This window comes from Leptinotarsa decemlineata, unplaced genomic scaffold, assembly GCF_025532065.1.
Source record: "Leptinotarsa decemlineata unplaced genomic scaffold, Ldec_3_MD MMD2_tig00026330_RagTag_RagTag, whole genome shotgun sequence".
Classification (NCBI taxonomy): domain Eukaryota; kingdom Metazoa; phylum Arthropoda; class Insecta; order Coleoptera; family Chrysomelidae; genus Leptinotarsa; species Leptinotarsa decemlineata.
The window spans coordinates 8,091,879-8,114,123 of record NW_027412690.1 but is presented as its reverse complement, the minus strand read 5'-3'; the positions used below and the strand labels follow the sequence as shown (position 1 = coordinate 8,114,123).

General features: G+C 35.8%; 2 protein-coding genes across 9 annotated transcripts in view; one reads left to right on the top strand and one right to left on the bottom strand.

The window, feature by feature from the left end:
• LOC111511070 (Lysine demethylase 3) overlaps window positions 1–22,245 on the top strand; it is a 701,967-nt gene that overhangs the window by 505,679 nt on the left and 174,043 nt on the right. The window lies entirely within an intron of this gene.
• The window catches only part of LOC141485720 (uncharacterized), a 302,145-nt gene that overhangs the window by 262,714 nt on the left and 17,186 nt on the right, over window positions 1–22,245 (bottom strand). For 2 of the 8 annotated variants that reach the window (XR_012467378.1, XR_012467376.1), the window contains one exon: window positions 9,834–10,811. The exons of 1 other annotated variant lie outside the window; for it this stretch is intronic. Coding sequence is in view for 1 of the 7 variants with exons in the window: in XM_074183024.1 (XP_074039125.1) it covers window positions 10,592–10,804 (213 nt within the window). In the remaining 6 variants the exon portion in view is untranslated. Of the gene's footprint in view, window positions 1–9,833; window positions 10,812–11,684; window positions 14,366–16,051; window positions 16,721–22,245 lie in introns of those variants that run through there. 5 more of the 8 variants (XR_012467377.1, XR_012467380.1, XR_012467381.1 and 2 more) reach the window with 5 other exon arrangements.

Sequence of the window (22,245 nt, the reverse complement as noted above, 5' to 3'; positions counted from 1 at the left end):
TTAGTTTTAGTTAATTTGCGTGAAAACTTGAATGTGATTCCGTTATTTTCATTAAAAATATTTACGCTATTCGTTTTGTTTTTTCATCTGGCGGCACTTTATTGTTGAAATCATAAAAAAAATTATATATTGTGACTGTTAGCTGTGTGAGTTTTCGATTTTTGAGTTGTCATAACTTTGTTAATAATGAATAATTTTTCATGAAATTTTGGTCACACCTGTTTAGAGGCACTCTGAATCCAGTGGCGTAGTGATTTTTTCAATAAAAAAGTCACTAATAAAAAATCCCGATTTTCGACTAAGAAAAAATATCGTAGTATTCCCTGAAACTTCAATAAACATTTCAAATTTTTTCCCAAGGTAGACCTTTTAGTACTTGACATTTAAAAAAAATTATCAAAATCGATTTACAACTTCAAATTTTAGGGGGGTGTTTCCATTAAAAATGGGTCACACTGTAGTATGATGAATAAGGAGGCCATATTTCCAACCATAGCCTAGCTACTTCAGCTATCCTCTCAAATGTGATTGGCCTTGAAGAAGTTGATTAATATGTGTCTGGCCAACTGCGATGGTTCAAAGGTGTTGAGTAATAGATCATTGCCTACTCGTAGCACAACAAGAAGTTAACGTTTTTCCAATAGTGATAGAAAAAAAAACTTCTCCATCTCAACACAAAAATATCTCAGTGTCATTCTGTGTTGCGGACAGGCATCCTGGTATATATCTCGATTGCGTCTTGCAAAAGACAACCAATTAACGAAACAAAGACTCCTGCGCCCTTTTTGATAAACACACACAACCTGACAGAAGCCGATTACTTCGAATTCGAAAGCAAAAACACATTATTCACAGCCACCGATCGAATGAAAACCATTTCGAAACTCTAAATAACGTTCGAACCGCAAACCGGGAACAATAGCTGTTCTATCTACAAAATGTCGATCATGAAAACGAGAGGAAAGCGTAAAAAGAATGAAAACAAATGAATGCGTGAACACGTCACCGCTGCTACGATGGATGTCGGTGAAAGGCACGTAAAAAGTATGTACAACAAAGCTAAATCTTCGTTGGGAATAATAGTCCAGTCAAAATGAAGATTTTAATAGGCTATTTGACAGTATTAAAATACACTAAAAATTGTGGTCATTCTATTAGCTAATAGCATAATAAACCATATTTCATTTTCATCTATATCATTTTTAGTTTATTAATTGAGAAATAAACAGAAAAATATGCAATACATTTTTGAAATTCAGTCTGGGACGGAAACGCTTTGTCATTGGTCAATCTTTCGGGTGACGTCACACGCCTGGTTGATTGTAAATACTGTAATACACGTCGTTTGTTTTGTTTACATTAAAGCTTTTTACATTAATTTTGCTATAGTTTTTTTGAACATTCCAATTCGCATTTGTTAAATTTTAAAATGGAGCCTAGTTTCGTGCGAGCAGATAACAGTTATCTACCTAGGATAGATGCATTTATGGTTGCACTATTTTCTGAAAATAATGCCGATTACTATGCTGCGGAGCTTAACAATGTAAAAACAGCAGTGTAAGTACCATGGGGGAATTGTTTATTTTCATAAATGTATGAAGGATCATATACCTAAATATTTTAGGTTATATATAATAAGATAATTATTATTGTCATTGTTTTATATCACAGGTTTACTTAGCATGTGAAGCATTTAATATTGAGATAATAATATGTTTCACATCTATACATAAAATACTATACTGTATCACTAGTTATAAATCATGTTAAAAATCACTATTCGTAAAGGATGGATATACACTACTTGAAAAACAAAAATAAAATATTACTTATATCAAAGTGATCTTCACACATTGAAACTTTTGTGTGCGATAAAATGCTGTTGGGATCTCTTCGAGCTAACTGTAACCATTTTCTACGTCTTATGGGATTGTTTATTTGATAAATAGTCCAAAGTAATAAAGTACATATCAGACTAACTGATTTTAGTTGTTTTTGATAAAGGTTTATTTGCTAGAAACGTCACAATGTCACGTGACGACAGCCATTACAGAAACAGCGTTTTTGGCGCAGGTTTAGAAATTTGAATTTTAAAAAGCATTATTACTGAAAAATACATTTTAAATCTCCTAAATATCGATGGAGGAAATTTCTTACGTAGTAAAGATTAATTTATGATGATTTCCAAAAATTAGTCAAATAGCCTATTTTGTTTTTTCATAACCTACACCTTTCGATTTAATCTCCACAAATAGTAAGGTGTAGGTAGTTTATCAAAATACTATGGATCTTCATCAAGTAACGACCGAATCAATCAGGAAAACCAATTTTTTGTTTTGATATGTTTATTTCATAGATAAGTTACATATTTCGATGTTTATTCTTACAATTATGTACCTGATGAGACTTGTCAATAAATATGTTGATTTGACCATTCTATTGTGTATTATCACAGAGATGTATAGATTAACGCTTAGCTATATGATTTTGGACATATCTTCTCTATATAGGCCAATGTTAAAAATGGCGACTTTTCAGAAATTGCGATTCGTGAGTGAATTTGACATATTTTACTATAATCGTTAACGTACCAATTTTCATCATCATGCCAATTATCTTCAGCTAACCACTTTCGCGATTATTTTGACTGGACTAATATTCAACAAAGCTAAATCTTCGTCTGGACTAGCCCTCGCGGTGAAATGAGAGAGAGAGACACATCGAAGAGTAGAGACATTCTACCGTTAGCTATTCAAAATGCATCCGATATAATAATTGATGTGTTTACCGGCAGGGGGACGCGGAGGGAAACGCCAACATGCACAGTGCATAAAGCAGGCTCTGCCAACGATGCTTTCGTATGACGCTGTTGCCGTGTTTCAGAAAAGTGTGAAGGCTCTAACTATGATGGATTGGGTATTGATGAGAGTGAATTTTGTTATTGGAAATTCTATAGATGTTGAAAACTAGTTTGATTTTTTTTTGCAATTACGGTATTCATTAAATTGAAAATAATTCAAAAGCATGGCTTTAGAATGTTCAGTAAAAACACTCGTTTCCTCAGTAATAATACCTAGTTTGGGTATTATCAAATAAGTTTTATCGAAACCGAATAATAACGCATCATTTAGGTGCTCAATCAACGAACTTCTTTTAAAGGCAGATCACTGCATTCTAAAAATAGCCCTAAATTTCTATGAGTGTTTTACAGAAAAGGGCAATAAAGTATATAGGAAACCTTAAACCAAGAGACTCCTGTAGAACCTTCTTCAAAAAACATAATATTCTAGTGGTAACTGCATTATTTATACTGGAATCTGTGTGTTTAATAAATAAGCATATATTGAATTTTGCTGCATTCTCTGCCCGAACACCCGAAACAGCAGACTCACTCTGAAACTCATTGTGCCAACTAAAAACATCACCAGAGACTCCATATTTTACAACGGTGGAAAAATGTACAACCATTTGCCTATGGACATAAGATCTGCCAATATAAATGACTTCCAATTCAGAAAGTTAGTCAAACAATTTCTATCTGATATACCCTAGTATACTTTGGATGAATATTTTAACGATAGCTTTTAACTGACTTACTTATATTTTTCATCTTTATTTCTTAAGGAGCTCCTAAGTTGTTACTTTAACTTGACTTTTACTCTTTTATATATACATACCTTTCATATCCTCCATTTTAACATAGTTTGTACCAATGTACCATTTTTATTTTTATTTCATTTTGTATGTATTGCATTTTTTTAAGTATTTACTACCCCAGCTTTGTCTACAACATTATGTCTTATGAAAATGAAGCATATTATTAATATTATTGGAACGTGAAAAAAAAGTCTACTTTAGTTTGAGTTATTTGATTATTTCAGATACATTTTTTGAGGTTTTTCGTGTTCCTTGGTTTTTTTATTGATTGTCGCAAGGTTTGAATCTGATCAATTTGGTGTACTCGAAATAGACCTTTTTTGAGGGTAGGTATATCAAGTATAAAACTGGATAATGGAGTTAAACCCGAAACCGGTCGTATAAATAAAATATACCCGTGGTAAGTAAGTAAGTAGCTTTATTCATCATTAAAACATATACACAATTCAGCCTGCTGGTGAACATTTATATACTTACCAGACTAGTCAAAATTTTAAAACTAAGGCTAAAAATTCAAACGAATCCCAAATATAAATATAAAACATTATAAAAGAAGAAAACTCTACGATATATATACACTTATACACACATATAATATATAGGTTACAATAATCATGCCGCCAGGTATTCATTCAGAGAATAGAATGCGCCGTTACAGAGAAATGAATGTAGCTCAGTCTTAAATTTACCCGTCTTGTTTGGTTCCGAGCATAACTCCAAGTATTTTGTTACGTTTCAATTTAGCACTAGATCAAACTGCTCTTATGTGACCTTTCAAAACACTACCTTACCTTTTAAGATCTTTATTCAAAGGATATTAACAATGTAATTAAGTTACAAGTAGATTTTATTCATTTAACATCATAGTAATGGGAATCTTCCGTTCCATAGAAAACCATACCTGAAATGTATAAGAATAAATGTATGCTCCCTGACTAACTGCTTTGACCAGTACTTACGCATTCTCCTATTGCCAATCGACGTTGGAGATCCGAAATTCCTCGCTAGGTTGAAATAGTTGTTATTGTTTGTTTCTCAGTTTTCTTCACCTATCATTTTTTTTGCCGTTGTCTGCCTTATTCCCTATACCTTTCCAAGAATATTTCTTGCATAGATCGTTATTCATTACTTCCAGAAGGATTACTGACATATTAGAGCCATATCGCCTGAAAAACAATATTAGTTAGCTCTGGTTTCTGAATACTGTTTGATATTTTCGGTAAATATTCTGCATAAGATGAATGTTCAAATATTCGTACTGAAAGGGAAGGTTATGGCGACTTACCTTATATGTTTCTATTCCATGGCATGAATAAGGATTGGTAAATAGTTGAAAATTGGTTGGAACAATATTTTTAGAAACATTTGTAAACAAGGTTAAGAGACAGCTGTTGGTTGACATCTGCCGAACTTTCGTAGTGTCGTTCCGTCGACTTACACCGAACTAGTTCTACAGTTGTTCACGGGTGAGGATTGATCGGTTACTCAAGTTGTCAAGGGTTGTTTTAGGGTTGCATTGCTTTGAGAAGGAGTTTTGATGGGTCATGGACTTGTTGATGATGTCTCAAGTGGCTGTGGAATTGATAGATTTAGGATGTTGTGCACAGCGCCCCCTTGGTGCTTGTAGTGTAGATTGGACGCACTGTGGCAACAACTGGTTAGCTGTCAGATGTGGCAGTCTCCTTAGTATTCGGAAGTTGGCTTTCGATGAGCTTGGTTCGGAGTTCAGAGCGTACCATCAGACTGATTGTAGGATATATTTGGTTGTATTTGTGCCATCCTTCACGGGGATTATTTCTACAAGTCAGGATTGTATAGTGGAAGACTGATTGGTCATTTTGGTGTGGATATTTGCAGTCTGAAACTTAAGCTCTTTTGAGGATTTGTGGTGGTTACCGAACTCGTGCCAGGTGGAAGGATTTCCGAAATTAGGTATGTCTGAATCACTGTCGCATCTCTCATGTGGTCTTAGCTATGATATCACCTCTTCAATTCTACAACCTTCGTTTCTCGTCTCTAGATTCATAAGAAACAGAAGGCTCTTAGTCACTCATCAAGTCCCAGTAGGACTTCCGTGCAGAGCACCGCACACGAAGAATCGTATAGAAAACCCCTTGGCCAGGGTAAGAATTTTACCATTAAATGTGTTTTTGATGAGTTTAGTAATTTCTGATTCCATCGTTATATCTCAAATGAATATTAGTATTGAAGAGAGGTTTCAACACTCATTCAATTTTCTTGATTTTTTTTACGGGTTATATGGTTATACAGGGCACCCAATATACCAGGGGTATTGATTAGTCAAATAGTCCCTATTGAATGGGGGTTGAATCTCACCTTGTTTTTATCTGATTCTGATTGAGAATTTTCTTCCGTAGGGTTTTTTTTTCTTCTCCTTTCCTTTTTTTTCTTCTTCTTTCCTTTTTTTTTCCTGTCTTTTTTTTCCTGTTCTCCTGTTTTCCTGTCTTCCTGTTTTCCTTTTTTTTTTCTTCTCCTTTCCTTTTTTTTTCTTCTCCTTTCCTTTTTTTTTTCTTCTCCTTTCTTTTTTTTTCTTCTTCTTAAGTTTTTTTATCTTTCTGGATCTTATTTGGTGATCCATTACTGGTCCAGCTTGTCGTGCCCTACAGGGTGATCTATCTTGGTGGTGCTACAGGGTGATCCATCTCCGCCGTACTACAGGGTGATCCACCGGTGCTACAGGGTGATCCATCTCCGTCGAACTACGGGGTAGCCTAACACCATATACCGGGTGGCCCAAAAGGAGCACGCAAGTTATAATTGATTTATTTGAATATTTGTGCTATACTGAGTTATTTAAATAATTGTTGCCCTTATGTTTATTGATACCTGTTGATATAGTGTTGTTTATCGTTTATTGATTAAGAGTTGTTTATTGATACCTGATTGATATAGATATTTGTGAAACGGAAATTGAGGTATATTCTTCCTTTCACGATTGCTGATTGACACCGATGCGCCTACGCCTGAGCTCACGCGACGCAAACGAGTTTGTCTTACCATCCGATACTAGTATTTACGATTTCACCTACTCAATTTTCGTGGTAGTTTTACTCGACGTATTGTAGTTTTTTTGAGCGTCGTTACTACCGTAATTTATGGCTGATTGAATTCGTGGTTATATACACCGCGCTCTTGTATTGACATTTGAACATCGCGTAGTAGTGTGAATATTGCATTGTTGTCTTAGAAGCGTTGTCGGTTAATCCATGTAACTTAGGATTACTGAATAAATCATACTGGGGATCTTTATCTTTTATTTCCAATATTAATTGGTAAGTTATTGATATTGTAAGTTACTTAGGGTATCTGGAGGATTAAATTTACCTGGCGCCCATTAAGATCTATTTGAAATTTGCTAAGTTGTTTAACCCACTCCCGTCTCCACTGTTTAGCTTAGCCGCGGATACCCATCTGTCTTATTTGTTACCGACAGATGATTTAGTCTCCTCTTGTGGTTTGTGAGGTGACAATTTGTTGTAGCATTTTATTTGTTGGTATTTATGAGATTTCTGTCCAATAGTCAATCTAGAAAGTGGTTGATACATTTTGTTCATATTTCTTGTATGATAGTCGTGGATGTCTCGTAGGTGACGTTCCCATCATGCATCTCATTATTTTTTTCTGTACAATAAATGCATCATTCAGATTACTAGATGACCCCCAAAAAATGAGACCATATGACAGTATGCTTTCTGCATGTGCAAAATATACCATTTTCAAGACATCAAAACTGAATGTGTTACGTAATTGCCTCATTAAGAAGCAGATACTGCTTAGTTTGGCTACCACATCACTAATATGTTCTTTCCAGGTCATCTTATGGTCCACTGTGACTCCTAGGAATTTTATCGATTCAGCTTGTTGAATTGTTTGGTGGTTCATTGTTATTGTTAGAGTATTATCAAAGCTGCCATTCTTGGGTAAGAATATCATAAAGTGAGTTTTCTCTGCATTAACAGATAATCCGTTATTGTAACAGTAATTATAAAATGCCTGTGCACTTACATCAGCTCTGGCAGAACACTCTTGAGCTGTTGAGTTCCTCAAGCAGAAGTTTGTGTCGTCTGCATATACAATTTCTAAATCTGCTTGTCTGACTGAGTGAGTCAGGTCATTCATAAACACTATGAACAACAGTGGGCCAAGTACTGAACCCTGTGGTACCCCCTGTGTGACAAATTGTTTATCAGATACATTATTATTCAGTACTACAGCTTGCCTTCTTCCGTCAAGATAGGAGCGCAGCCAGTCGTTGCCTTTTCCTCTAATTCCCAGATACTCCAGTTTATCAAGGAGTAGTTTATGATCTACCATGTAGACAAAAGTGTTTTTGTTCATTTCATTAAAGTTTCTGACTAATTGGACTCTTCAGTGATTTATATTACGCAATAACTTTTCGGGATGAACTGTTCATTTTGCATTTCATTACACTTCAACAGATTCTCTAGTGATTTAGCTTTATTTATTTTTCAGATTGTTTCCTTTTCGGTAGTCCACCCTGTATTAATACACTTTCACAAATATTAAAAAGGCAATTTCGGTCTCAACAGCATGTAGGACCCAGCAAATGCATGGCGCAATTCTCGTTAATTAGCAGATGTCATTATGATTATAATAGATGCTTTGCTAGGAGCTGTCTCCTGGTCTACTTCGTGTAGATTTATCACACTGTCGTGTGTTTGATTTACTTCACGCGAAATACAATCGTAAACTCGTTCTTAGAAATGGAGAATGTTGAATTATTTCAATATTTTTCGATGATTGGGATCTCACTTCTTAAGGAGATGAATGAATCGATTTAGATAAGAAAATGTCATGAGGTCGGGTACGGAGTGCAATTTATTGCCGACGATGTAAACAAAATACCGCACACATAGTCACTTTAGATTTCTGTGTAAATAACAAAGAGCGGAGACTGGTTTAATCTACTTCCCTAAATCTCGTTAACGTGCTGAACATATGCTCCAAATCGCATAGTTTCCTAAACGGGGATTATGTAATGGTTTAATTGCTTCACTAATGCAATTACTCAGTGAATTATCAGATAAACTGAGGATGCAAATGAAGTGAGAAAGAAGAAAATTTTTTACATCAGCGTATCCCTAATGCTAGATTGAATTAAGAACATCATATCATTCAGTAACTAATAACGAAATAAAAACTACTTCTCTACTTTTTATGAAGCGAAGGTTTTGGTTTTCTACTAATCTCATCTAAAAATATGCCTCTTGCAATTTAAACAAATTACTATATTCAGAACTTTGACATATTTAAATTTGCAAAAAAGAACTGTTTGTTATTTTACGTTTCGAAAACAAAAATTCTGTGCCATAACTGTGATATAACAGATTTGAAAGTTTTTATTGGATTATACCATACCTACAAACAGCCCAGATGCGAATGCTATACTATGCATTGTTCGAAACCCACCTTACATACGGAATAATTGCTTGGGGAGCAGCAAACACAACTTTTCTGAAACACCTAGAACAAACACAAAAATCAGTATTGAAAATTATCCACCTCAAAAAAAGAACTTACCCGACCGACTCATTATATAAAGAAACATCAATTCTAGACATAAGACAACTCTACTTTCTCAAAACTATAATAAGACAACATAATAATAGACATGAATTAAGGATAATAGAACACCAATATGAAACTCGACAAAAAAATAATTCATATGTCCCGAATTCAAGGAAAAACATCCTTCAAAGGTCTTACTCATACCTAGCTCCTCGGTTATATAATCTCGTCCCACATCATACAAAAAATATCAGGAGTGATAATTCATTTAAGAACAAACTCAAAACCTGGGTCTTAGGCTTGCCAAGGCTTCAGATACACCAACACGTTGATATGAAAAATGTTTACTATCATAGTGACATGCATAGAAACTGATTCACATATTCATACAAGAAGATTGATGATATAATTAAAATAATATGTCTGATATAATTTTAAAACGTCTTACCTTTTATTTATTTACTCATACCACTTTATATTTTAAATTGTATTCATTAGTATTCAAATTTCTGCAGACCCCACGCACAGGTATATCCTTCTGTGGGAATTCTATATTTATTTGGAAATTGACTCGTACAATTTGTATCATTGAACAATGTATTTTTGCCAATAAATATTATTATTATACTATGAATCTTAGCAACAGAGATCATTGAAAGGAGAACTCGTCAAGGTAGTGGTTCCTTAAAAAAATAATATTAAGTATTATTCGATTGTAATTTTTCTATTCTTTTATATGTACGTAAATTTCTCATTGGACCAAATATAGGGACACGAAATCCAATTCCATTCTGCCTATAGCAGGGCCTCACACAAAACACATTTACAATATTATCTAATTATTCTTAAAAGCTAATAAACATTTTTGACTTGACTCGACTTTATAACTGCTACAGCATAGTCAATATTGCGAAAGTAACCTCACTTCTTATTTATCTAGGTATACTATAATTTAACTTGTTTATGTGCCAAAACGTTATTTCCCTTTCATCCTAAAAATCAGATTTTGTCCTGCGATTATTACATATGTCACATGGAGTTATAGCCAGAACTATAGCCATGCGTATGTATGAATCGTATATTTACAAATTATTTACAGTTGTTACAATTTTGGGTGTGTATGTGTTTGTGTAGGGCCCTGCTATAGGCTTATGCCTCTTCAGGGTGAGTGAGTTATGTGTGTGTTTTGTGTTTTATGTTGGTGTTTGTGTTGTGTTGTTTTGTGTTCCAGTTTTCTTGGTTGGTTTTTATGTTGGTCCATGTAGTCCGGGTTCATTGCGGTGGTCGGTGGTCCAGATGTTATGATTTAGTACGGGTTTTTGGACCGGGGTTGTGTGTGTTTTAGGATATCGGTACTTTCCGTGGCGCTGCTGTCAGGTATGCGCTATCTGTATCCCAGTGGTAAATCCTCTAGGATATCCTGGATCGGCTCCGGTGGGTCTTCCATCGCGCCCAGGAGTCTGGCTGGGGGAAAGGGGAGCTTTTTCCTAGGTTTCCTTCGGGATCCTCCACGGGGGATACATGGCGATGTGAGCGTGTCGATGGCATCGGTGTTGTTGCTGCTCATCGTCCTGGTCGCATATCGTCCTTGGAGTTCCTGAAATCTATGGTTGATTGGTGAAGTATTTATGAGGTTGTATAAGTGTAGGGAAGGGTATCGGTAGTGTAGGTTATGTATGTTTCGTAGTATTCGTCGTTCAGTCGTAAGGATGCGGTGGGACAGTCTCGGAGGAAGCGTACAGTATATCACTGCTTTGTAGTCGAGGACTGGTCTTATATAGGTATTATAGGTATGAAGCAGTGTTCTACTGTCGCATCCCCCAAGTTTTCCTCTCAGAGCCTTTAGAAGGTTAGCTCTCTTCCGGACTTTGTCCAGTGTCTCTCTCAGGTCGATTTCCCAGTTGAGGGTCCTCGTGAAGGTGACCCCCAAGTAGGAAACCGAGTCCTGGAGTATGAGGTTTTCCCCCAAAAGTCTGAGATTCAAGTTGTCCGGGTTTAGTTTGGGACGGGTAGAGGTGTTAGGGTGTCGGAAGAGGATTGTTTGGGTTTTTGTGGGGTTGATTTTGATACGCCATTTGTTGCACCACTGCTCGAAATGGTCGATCATATTTTGGGCTTGAATTTGCAAGCGGCGGGTGTTGGGGGCGGAGGAGTATAAAATGGTGTCGTCGGCGTATTGGAGGATTTTGTGGGTTATGGGAACATCATGTGCATAGATGAGGAATAGGGAAGGGGCGAGGACTGATCCCTGGGGGACTCCGGCTTTAGGGGAGAAAGGGGTGGATAAAGCTTCACCGACTTTGACGCGGATAAGTCGGTTGGATAAATAGGAAGCTACTAGTCGGATAAAGTGATGAGGCAGATTGATTTGGATAAGCTTCCAGATCAGGCCAGCGTGCCAGACCTGGAAGCCTTTTGGATGTCTAGGGAGATTGCAATGGTGCAAAAAGATGCGTTGATATTTTGGGATATGTGGGTGTGTAGTTCGACTAGTGCGTTCTGGGTAGAATGTTCGGTCCTGAAACCATGTTGATAGGGAGGGATAATGTTGTGGAGTGTGAGGAAGTCATTCAAACGGTTAGTCATCAGTCGTTCCAGCAGTTTTCCAAGGCAGCTAAGCAAGCTGATGGGTCTGTAGGAGTCGGGATTAGTAGGATCCTTGTGGGGTTTAGGGATTAGAATTGTGTTAGCCTGTTTCCAGGCGTTTGGAAAGTAGGCGTGCGCGAGGCACGCATCTAGGATGTGTTTGATGAATGGGATTGCTGAGGCGGGGAGGTTTTTCAGAACACGGCGGTTAACCGAGTCTGGTCCAGGAGCGGTATTTCTACCACTGTGGATGGAGTTGAGGATGTCTTCCTCGCTGAATGGGGATCTTAAGGGACAGTTGGCGTCGAGGGGGATTTGACCTGGGTGCCTGCCCAACTGCGCCGGCACCTGTTGGTGAATAAGGTTAAGAAATAATAGCCATGCGCTTACGCTATTATTTATATAATTATGGTTACCTGTAACCATGGTTATGATTACCTGTAATCATAATTGAGACTTCCTCCAAAAAATTTCGTAAACCTCTACCTAAGGTACCTGTTCAATTATGATCATCTGAAGCATATTACCGCACATCTATGCATCAATAATAATTCTTTCTCGGTTTTTAAGAAAACAAGTTCAATTCCAGTTGGTCATTCATTAGAATGTTTGAATTTTTAAGTTTATTAATTTCCATTGCTTCCAAATGATTCAAATTCAAACCTTTATTTTCTATGTGCAAAATTTCTCTTCTACGTTGAAGATATTATTTTCTTCTAGAATCTAGAAGATGATTTGAATGTTTTCTTATTTACATAGCTCGTATGATGTTCCTGGATTCGATTTCTAAATGTTCTGCTAATTTGACCAAGTAATACCTCAGGACACGTTCCATACTTTAATTTATATACTCCTGATTTCTCGAATTTGGATGTTTTGTCTTTCCCAAAGTATTACTTGTTCTATATGCAATTTTAATATCTCGTTTCCTCAAAAATGAAGCCACTTTTCCGTTGTTTCTCCAAAATACGTTAAAGCTCTATAATTTTGATTATCTACCTTATGATGGCTATACAAAAAATGAATAATACTCTAGCAAGTGTCAACAAGTATTTAAAAATTAATAAACTCAAGCTGAATGTGATGAAAACTAAAGCGATGATAATCACCACCAAGTTTAAATACAGCCAAATAGACTCTAAAACTATTAATCTCAACATTGATGATGACAAAATTGAAATAGTGAATTCAACTAAGTATCTGGGATTCCAGATAGATAACACTCTATCGTTTGATGAACATTTTGAGTATATTCGTAAAAAAATTTCAAAGAAATTATTCTTTTTTTCTAGAATTGCCAATAATCTTTCAACGGAGTCAAGTATCACAGTTTACAAGTCAATTGTTCAGCCACACTTCGACTATTGTTCCTCTATCCTATATCTATTCAATCAGAATAAATTGTCTCAACTCCAAAAACTTCAGAATCGTGGTATGAGAATCATTTTGAAGTGCCGTACAGATACTCCTATCACTATTATGCTCAATGTTTTAAATTGACAATCCATTTCCCAAAGACTGCTATACTTCACAATTTAGGACCATCTTATTTTAATCAGTATATTGTCTTTCATCACGATATTCATCACCACTTCACTCGAAATAATAATAACTTATATATTAACAGAACAAAAAACAAAAATACTATGAACTCATTGTTTTTCAAGGGTTTTGATCGGTTCAACAAATTACCTAATGCAATTAAAAATAGCCCATCTTCATGTTCAAAAATGAACTGAAGAAATTTGTTTTAAATGAACAAATATGATATGTATTATGTCTTTGTTACCTGTAGCTGTAATTAGTATAATTCCATTCATCTAATGTTCGTTATATATTTCAAATAATTATGTAATTTATCTTTCTACATGTTGCATTGAAATTTTTCGAATGTATAATGTTGCTGTTTTTGTAGTAATGTCTTTAAAAATATTTTATTGAACTTATGTTTGTCATACATTTAAGTCAGTTCTAGATGTAACACATACCTTTTTTTTATTTCTACCATTCTAGTTGATTTGTATATTATTAGGATATCCTATTTAAATAAAGATCTATCTATCTATCAATAGAAAAAACGTCTCGAATCGCTTTTGCGTACTTTCTTGGCAAGTATTTTGTTTACTAATTTGGCTTAAAACCCATTGTTAACCGCAATTTGCTTGATGATATTAAGTTCTTAATTGAAATTATCTATTGAAAGAGGAACATTGACTAATCTGTGAATCATGCTATGATAAGCTGCTACTTTATGTTGATAAGGATGAGTAGAATCGTAATGTATCAATTTATGTTTGTTGTTCATTCTACTAATTGTTAAGTCCAAGAAATTGATTGAGTTTTCTGCTTCTATTTCAATAGTGGACTGAAAGTTTTCATGAATTTTGTTAATATCCCTATGAAAAAAGTATCTAATTGCCTCTTAGTACCTGTAAAACACACCAAAACGTCATCCACATATCTATGCCAATACAAGAAATTCTTAATCAAAGGATGTTTAAAGATCTCTTCTCTAGATTATCCATGAAAATTTCCGCAAGTAAGGGGCTTAATGGATTTCCCATAATTAAACCTGTTGGGGAGGAATAAATATTGTTGTTAAATTGGAAATAATTTTGTTGAAGACATAACGACAGAAGGTCAATGATTTCTCGTTTAATGACTGGGTTCACCCTATTTTTATCTAATAATTCTATTACTAAAGTAATAGTATCATCAGGAAGTATGCTGGGAAATAGATTCTGCACATCAAAGTATAGTAATTTTGCGTTGCCTGGTAGAGGTATGTTCTCTTTCGGTTCGAAGTTACAATGGTTCAAGATGATACTAATTAGCCTTTCTGATAATTTCACTAATGGTGCAGTGACAAAGGAAACCACTGGTCTAATTGGATAACTCTGTTTATGCAGTTTTATAAGTGAATATAATTTTGGAATTTAAGGGTTCATAATCATAATCATAATTCATAATCATAATTTATTAGCCCAAGTATGTATAAAGTACATTTAAGGTTGTCGTAACAGAGGTATAAGTATATGTATAGAACGTAGATTCAGTTTAAAACATAGAAAAAGTAAACGGCATATAGTTTAGTGACAAACAGTATACATCACATTTACAGTATCTGAGAAACTTTCAACAAAATTATTAACACTTTCAGTGTATTATGGTTGTATTTCATCAAAAGAGAAGTCAAAAAATTCGTCGAGATTTTTCATCAATGTTAATTTGAACGTTTTCCTTTCAGTAAAAAGTATGTTTGAATTTTTCAAAAAATCTTCCACTTGTCTTTGGAAAGAATTAGTTGGACGACCTCTCAACATTTCAAACTTTCCTAAATTCAAGAAATCAAGGGTTTTGTTGACATAGTCGATTCGGTCAATAGCAACCACAATGTTTCCTTTATCTGCTCTAGTCAATATCATGATTTTCGTTAATTTTACTGCGTATTGATTTCACAAGTTCTAATTCATTCGTAAAACTACCTTCTTTCAAAAATTCTAATTTTATGATATGTGACGCTTGGTATTTGTTATTAATGCTATTCAATGCCCCTCCTAATGCCATTGATAAAGCTACTGTGCCAGCGAAACATGTGATATATTTTTCAAATAAAGTTTGTCGAGATCAAATCGTGAGGTGTAGTTTTTGAAATTATAATGGATCTTCATCAAGTAGTGGCCGAATCAGTCAGAAAAAAAAGTCAAAAAGGCTTTTTCTCCAAAAAATCTCTCTTATAAATATTCCTTTTGGAATATACAGATATTCATTGTACAATCACCGCTTAACAAAGTTGAAGTTACGGGTATGAACTTCAAATAAAAACTAGTTCTCCTCCAAACAAATATTCAAGCTGATGTGACGTGTATAGATCAACTTTGTTGGTGTAGTGTTTGTTTTTGTATTCGATCTAGGCCAGAAGTTTCAGTTCAGTCTTCCAATATACTTACAAAATCAAAATTACACGAACCAAAATTTCAAATGAAATGTAATCTTGAAGCCGCCAAAATTTTTTGCTATCCAAACTAAATGAAAACCAAAATTACTGGAGACGATATTGAACAATTGTCTTAAATAGTATTTCGCTGAAAACTTCAAAACGAGGGCCGTTTGCTCTCGTGGAAAATTTGAATTTTCAACTTTTTGAACACCCTCAACACAATTTTGTTTTTTTCATCAACAACTGTAATTTATTGGCAAGAATTTGATCTTATCTTGTGTGACTTCGACTTTTGGACTGTTCAACTCCCTTGTTTACCGCGTCGAACTGTAAATATTTTTATTTTGTCACCCTCATCTAGCTCAGACTTCCGCAATTCGGTATCCTGATCATTCCCACGCCCGCCGTATGACGTGGCAACGTCGCCGCGACTGAAGCTCTTTCAGGTATACGTAAAATGTTAGTTGCAAGTTCGGACACGCCCCGCTGCCGCATGAAGAGTGTAGGCGCTTCGGGAGATTCGTCCGACCGACCGACCCGGCCGACCGGGTGACTGACACAGCGGAGCGTATGTGTGCGTCTATCGGTCGCTCCAAATAGCAGTTCCCCTTTAAGGAGGGTTGCCAGCCTGCCAGTAATTCCTGATTTGTAGGGAGTTCGCCCGGTTTGCGGTAATTCGTGACTAAAGAAAGGTAAATAAGTTATCGGTAGCTTTCGTTGGTTGTTGGACAAAAACAAGAATAGTCAGTAATCATTATGTATCAGTTGTCGGATTGTTATCCTTGCAAACAAGTAATAGCACAAATATGAATAAGTGCCATTGACATAGTTATTCAAGTTGATTTTTTTTTATGATTGCATTTTCTATGTTTCATGTTACATGTTTTCACAGTGGAAATATGCGCAAACGATTCTAAACTACCACTTTGAATTTTTTCCATTGAACTTATAAAGACTTCTTCTCTTTCTACACGTAAAAAACGAAAACAAAATATAGTGAACTTTTGCGTTGGAAGTAGTGACGGCTCGTGCATTGGAGAACAGGGGAGGCTAAAGTCATAAAGACTATATACACACACAGAAAAGCCCGCCGGAGGCGCGAAAATTTTTATGTTGTTGCACGCTTTGCTTGGTATTAAAGTTAGGGCATGGGCATGACAATGCGTAAAAAGTGCATGAGGTGCTATGGACTTTATTTTAGTTTGTAAACCATTTAAATGGCCGCCCATGATCGCAGCCCCATCATAGGTTTGCGCAATTAACTTTTGCCTAAAATTATAGGTGTCACACGTACGAATTAAAAAATTAAACAAATCGTCAGCTGTGCGCCTAGATGAAACATCATGAAAACCCATAAAACGTTCCACCACATTACCATGTTTGAAATATCTAAAAACGATTGAAAGTTGTGATGTACAGGTAATATAGGTAGTTTCATCAATATTACATGCAAAAAAAAAGAAATACTTTCAATCTCCTTTCTTATATTTTCCTTAATAATATATGCAACACTGTCGATAAGCTCATTTTGGATGGTTTTTGAGGTGCCCGAAAAATGGCTACTGACGTTTTAATTGAAATCAAATTTGGTTGAGGCCTTCCCAGTCTTTTAATAATGTAAAATTTAATATCGTAAGATAAAGACTTAAAATCATTTGTCAGCAAACAATCGACTATATCGTTAGATTTTTTAATTTCGTCCAACTTATCCATACTCAATGAAAAAAAACTTACCGAAAAGTGAAAACCTGAAAACACCTTGAAATTGAAAGAAAACACTTCAAAAACACATTAAAAATATTACCAAAAAGCACTGCTATAATACGATACTGCCTGCTTTATACACAAATAACAATTATTATCACGAAACACTAAAACGATTTACCGAAATATTTTTCAGTCGCGGTCCGTCACGGCATCCCGTCCGGATAATTAAATAAAAAACAAACGCAGTCGTACACTAACGGAGACCAACTGGAGGCTAGCCTCCTCTAACGCTATAATTTCTGCAACTGAAATTACAAATCGGGGCGTATGTCGCTAATTGGATCGGTCTCGTGGAGCCTGTGGATTTTAAAGCGGTCGGAGGCTTGGCTCCCTTGCAACGTATGGCTTTATTATTTCGGGTTGATGGTTTATTCGTTATTCATTCATGGGCGGTGCGTTTGAGTTTTATTGATGCCTTAAATTTTATGGGAAGGCTAAGCCTCCCTTGCCTCTTCTGACGAGCCGCCTCTGATTCAAACAGGTATCATCCCTGCTCATTATTTTCATTTACGGTGGGTTTATTTAATGCCATTCAGTCATTCTAGAAGAAATCATCAAATTATTCTTACGAGAATTAAAGCAAAATAGGTTTTGTAACGTCAGAATATTATTTAGATGAAGAAAAGAGGAGAGATAATTTATAGAAATCAAAACAATAGTGGTTCCAGTATAGATCTCTAGCGGACGCCACCTCAATGAAATCTGCACTGTCGATAGTCATAACTCTTTGAGAATTTTAGTGCCTAATAAGACACCCAACGCAGTAGTACGTTTGGAAATTACCTTCAGCTAGTTGAACAAGATTCTTACCATGGAGAGTGATCGTTATCCAAGACTTTGTTTTGAACAACAAATAAGATTAATGAATACGAATGACGCAAAATATAACTGGGCACTTCAAGTAAAGCAATTTTTCTTTGATAGCGGATCTCTGGAAATTTGGAATAATATGACTGGTCACTCTTTGAAGTCAAATAGTAAGTAAATATTACAATTATCTGTACAACAAAGATGCCTCTACGGCATCTCTTACCCTTACATCATGTATATGTACAATTCGCTTAGTACCTCAAAGGAACCAAGCTCATATCTGCTGTTAAAGTTACCTATACAAGTTACCCGCATTCTTGCACAGTTACGCATGGCATGGCTAATCATTTTATAATTAAGTTCACATTGAATGGAATTGTGTATTCAATCGATCCAGGTGTAATATAGATATAGATTGAACTATATAAGAAGTAGGCAGATTGAGACCTTAGGGAAAACTCGCGACGAGACCTGGAGAGTAGGCAGATTGAGGCCCCGGCGTCAAGTCACATCAAATTCTTGAAAATGGCTCAAAAATGGGAGCCGAAACGTCGAATACAAAACATCAGACGCGGTTCAACCCGAACTCAAGGACAACTATTTTTTATTCATATGCAATGAATAACGTAACAACATTTGAATTTGAAATATTTTCAAAATAATATAGGTATGCAAATAACTGCAGTGATTTATTTTGTAAGTAATGTGAAATTTTCTGCAACCAATAAAAGTATCCAGATTGTATTCCATTAACAGCGTTGGCAACCCTGCCCTGAAGTTGCGCTACACACGGCCTACTCTGCGCTTTGTTCGATTGACTATCGCGAGAAAATTTATGGGCCAGCATGCGGAGGTAACTTGAGACTCGAGACAGACGATTTCTGCAGTTTCGGCGGCATCAGAATCGGTATATATCGAACGCGCCGTTAATGAACATTAATTACGTTCGGCTTTTGTTATATTCCGTGGTGTATTGGGAGCGGAACGCTCGTAAATTATCCGATAATGTTTTTGAGCGTTATCTTCCGCCATTATTGTTCATTATTCATCAATGTTGCGATTCTCGGATGACGGTTACGGCATATTCGAGATATTGAGGAATGACTGGGTAGTAAAAAGTTGCGGTTGGCTGGGAGTTTATTGTATATTGTATGCCACACAGCGTAACTCACTCCCAAGGAATTGTTTTTAATGTCTTCTGGCAAGAAACTCGGGGCTGATTTCGTAGTAAATAACATAATTCATGGTAAAAAAAAACAAAAATCGCTGATCAAAATGATGCCAATTGATTGTGTTGAGGAGAGAAAAGATGAGCAGGTATTATAAGAATATAAATATTTTGAGTGGCAAAATCGTAACGAAAAACAACTACTTTCCTAGCTAATATCACGACGATGGTGGCATTTGTGCAAGTTTTCTGAGTGAAGAAAAATTGCATGAATGTCTGTAGCGAAGATACAGGCAGAAAGTCGTCTAGTCATTGAATCTCGTACCCGCTCAAAAATTATTGGTGTGTTTCTTATTGTTTCACAGACGTCTACTATTCGGTTTCTTAGATCTTCCTCGTTCACTACTGGAGTCTTATAAACTAGTGACTTCAAATGTCCCCAAAAATAAAAATCTATCGGGTTTAGATCTGGGGACCTTGGTGCCCACGCCTGGTTAGGTTCTTCTACACCCCTACCGATCCATCGATTTGGATAGACTGTGTTACGGAATTCCCTGGCTACAACGCTAAAATGGGCCGGAGTCCCATCATGCATGGACCACATGCGGATACGAATTTCTAATGGTACATTCTGAAGTAGTCCCGGCAATTCATTTTCTAAAAAGTGTTTGTAAGTTGCGCCATTCAGTCGGAGTGGAAGAAAGAAAGGACCTATCAAGTAATTATCAATTATTGCGGCCCATACATTTACAGAAAATTGATACTGATAATGCCTTTCACTAACTGCGTGCGGATTTTCGAGAGCCCAAACATGGTTGTTATGAAAGCTTGTGATAGCATTTCGGGAGAAGTTTGCCTCGTCCATGAAGAGTACATATCTTAAATATTGAGGATTTCCAGCCAATTTTCTCAAAAACCATTGACACATAGTAATGTGTCCAATTCTGGGGTTCGGACTGCTCGTGGTCTTCCAATAATATCAGCTGCCCTCTTAAAGCTACCTGTTTCTGCCAAACGACGGTGGAGACTAGCAAATGTTGGAGCTGAAGGCAGTTCTCGATTAGGAAATCGATCCTGGTAAATACGTTTTGCTTCGCGCGCATTGTCATTCGCAAGGCCATAAACGAAATGCATATCGGCTAAGTGTGCATTATTGTTTAAATAATCCATTTTTTCAAAATAAGTGTTTTCTACTTCTACTTACGTAAACTTCAACAAAACGTCTAACTGTCACAAATATGTAATTACCAAAACTACTCACAAACGTCAAATTTATTTCCAAAGCATTCTTGTGAAAAATGCAAAATATTCTTAATAACTTCAACATGCATCGATTATCAAATAATCGACTTGAAGTTTTCAAGTCCAAATATTTAGAAAATGGTTGCTTACAGCGACTAGTAACAAGGATAGCTTATTTACGTAGATATGATAGAGGAATCGATTTTTTTACTGAAAAATGTGCTAGAAGTACGCCCAAAAAAGTTATGAATCTTTAAAAAAGAAAAAGACGTGTAGGTGGCGCCCCCTACGAGTAAGAGCCATAAGAACATCAGGATCGAATTCGATACCTCAAAAACCTCCTATTACCAAGTTTCGTTTAATTAAGTTCAGTATTTCAAAAGTTATTTGAAAAAAACGAAAATAAAAATAAAACTTCAACATCCTGTATCTTGGAAACGAAGCGTTTCCGGACAGTTTTTTATTTGGACAATTCATATTAGAATATTGTGAGGAATCACCTCCTGAAGTTTGTCAAAGTACTTTTGAATCACCCTGTAGATCTAATAAAGAAAATACAAAAATTTTTGGGTAGAATATTTCAATTTTTCTATTCAGTCTCCTTTCAGTCTCCACTTCTCTATTATGAACAAATATTTCACTGCTGAACTATTATTTATTATTATAATTATGGAAATCGAATTAATTCCACAATCGAAGCTGTGTTCTATGTTGAATAAGAAGGAACAAGGGCTCGGTTGATCAAGAAAGATTCATTTTACTCATTGTTGTCTACTATTCACGACCCACTGAATATTTATGTTGCCTTTTCTTACGGCACTTCAAACAGGTGTCCATTTTGGGTTGGCCGGCAGGTAGTTCATTCCGCATTATATACTCATTATTATAATAGGAGCAATCCCATTTACCATAAACGTCAATGAGCGGTTTTCATTATCTGTATCTGTCAAAGGTCATGGGTTGAACAGGTTGAACAGGGTATTTACTGACTGATACATAGTGAAAAATAATGTTGGTCATTGTCACTCAGTGCTACATTTAGAAATTATTTCACAAAAATTTACTGTTTAATGAGGCTCAATTATTTTTCAGATTTATTGTAATAATACAAATGGGTGTATCTAAACTATACCCATCCAACAAACAAAGTAACCCGAACAAAGATAGATACGTGATCAAAGCATGATTACCACGCACATTTGCATCTATTGGGTGAAATAAACAAGCCTTCTTACTCTGGCTAATCAGATTCAACTGCAATCGGCTGTCGGAATTCATTGTTACAGTGCCGGAGTGGTCAGTTACATTTTAACACCTGTGGTGAGTACATACATGGTATTTTAAACTTCAAAATACTGATACGGACGAAGAAACTGCTAATTTATGTCCCTACACTCCGCCTAAAAAAATTCCTATACCCAGCCGCAGCCTTGTCTGGGAGATCACGTGCCCTATACAAAATAATGTTTTGGAGCGCTCTGTTGCTTGGTTGGACAAAGTATAGGCTTTCACAATAATTTTTGAA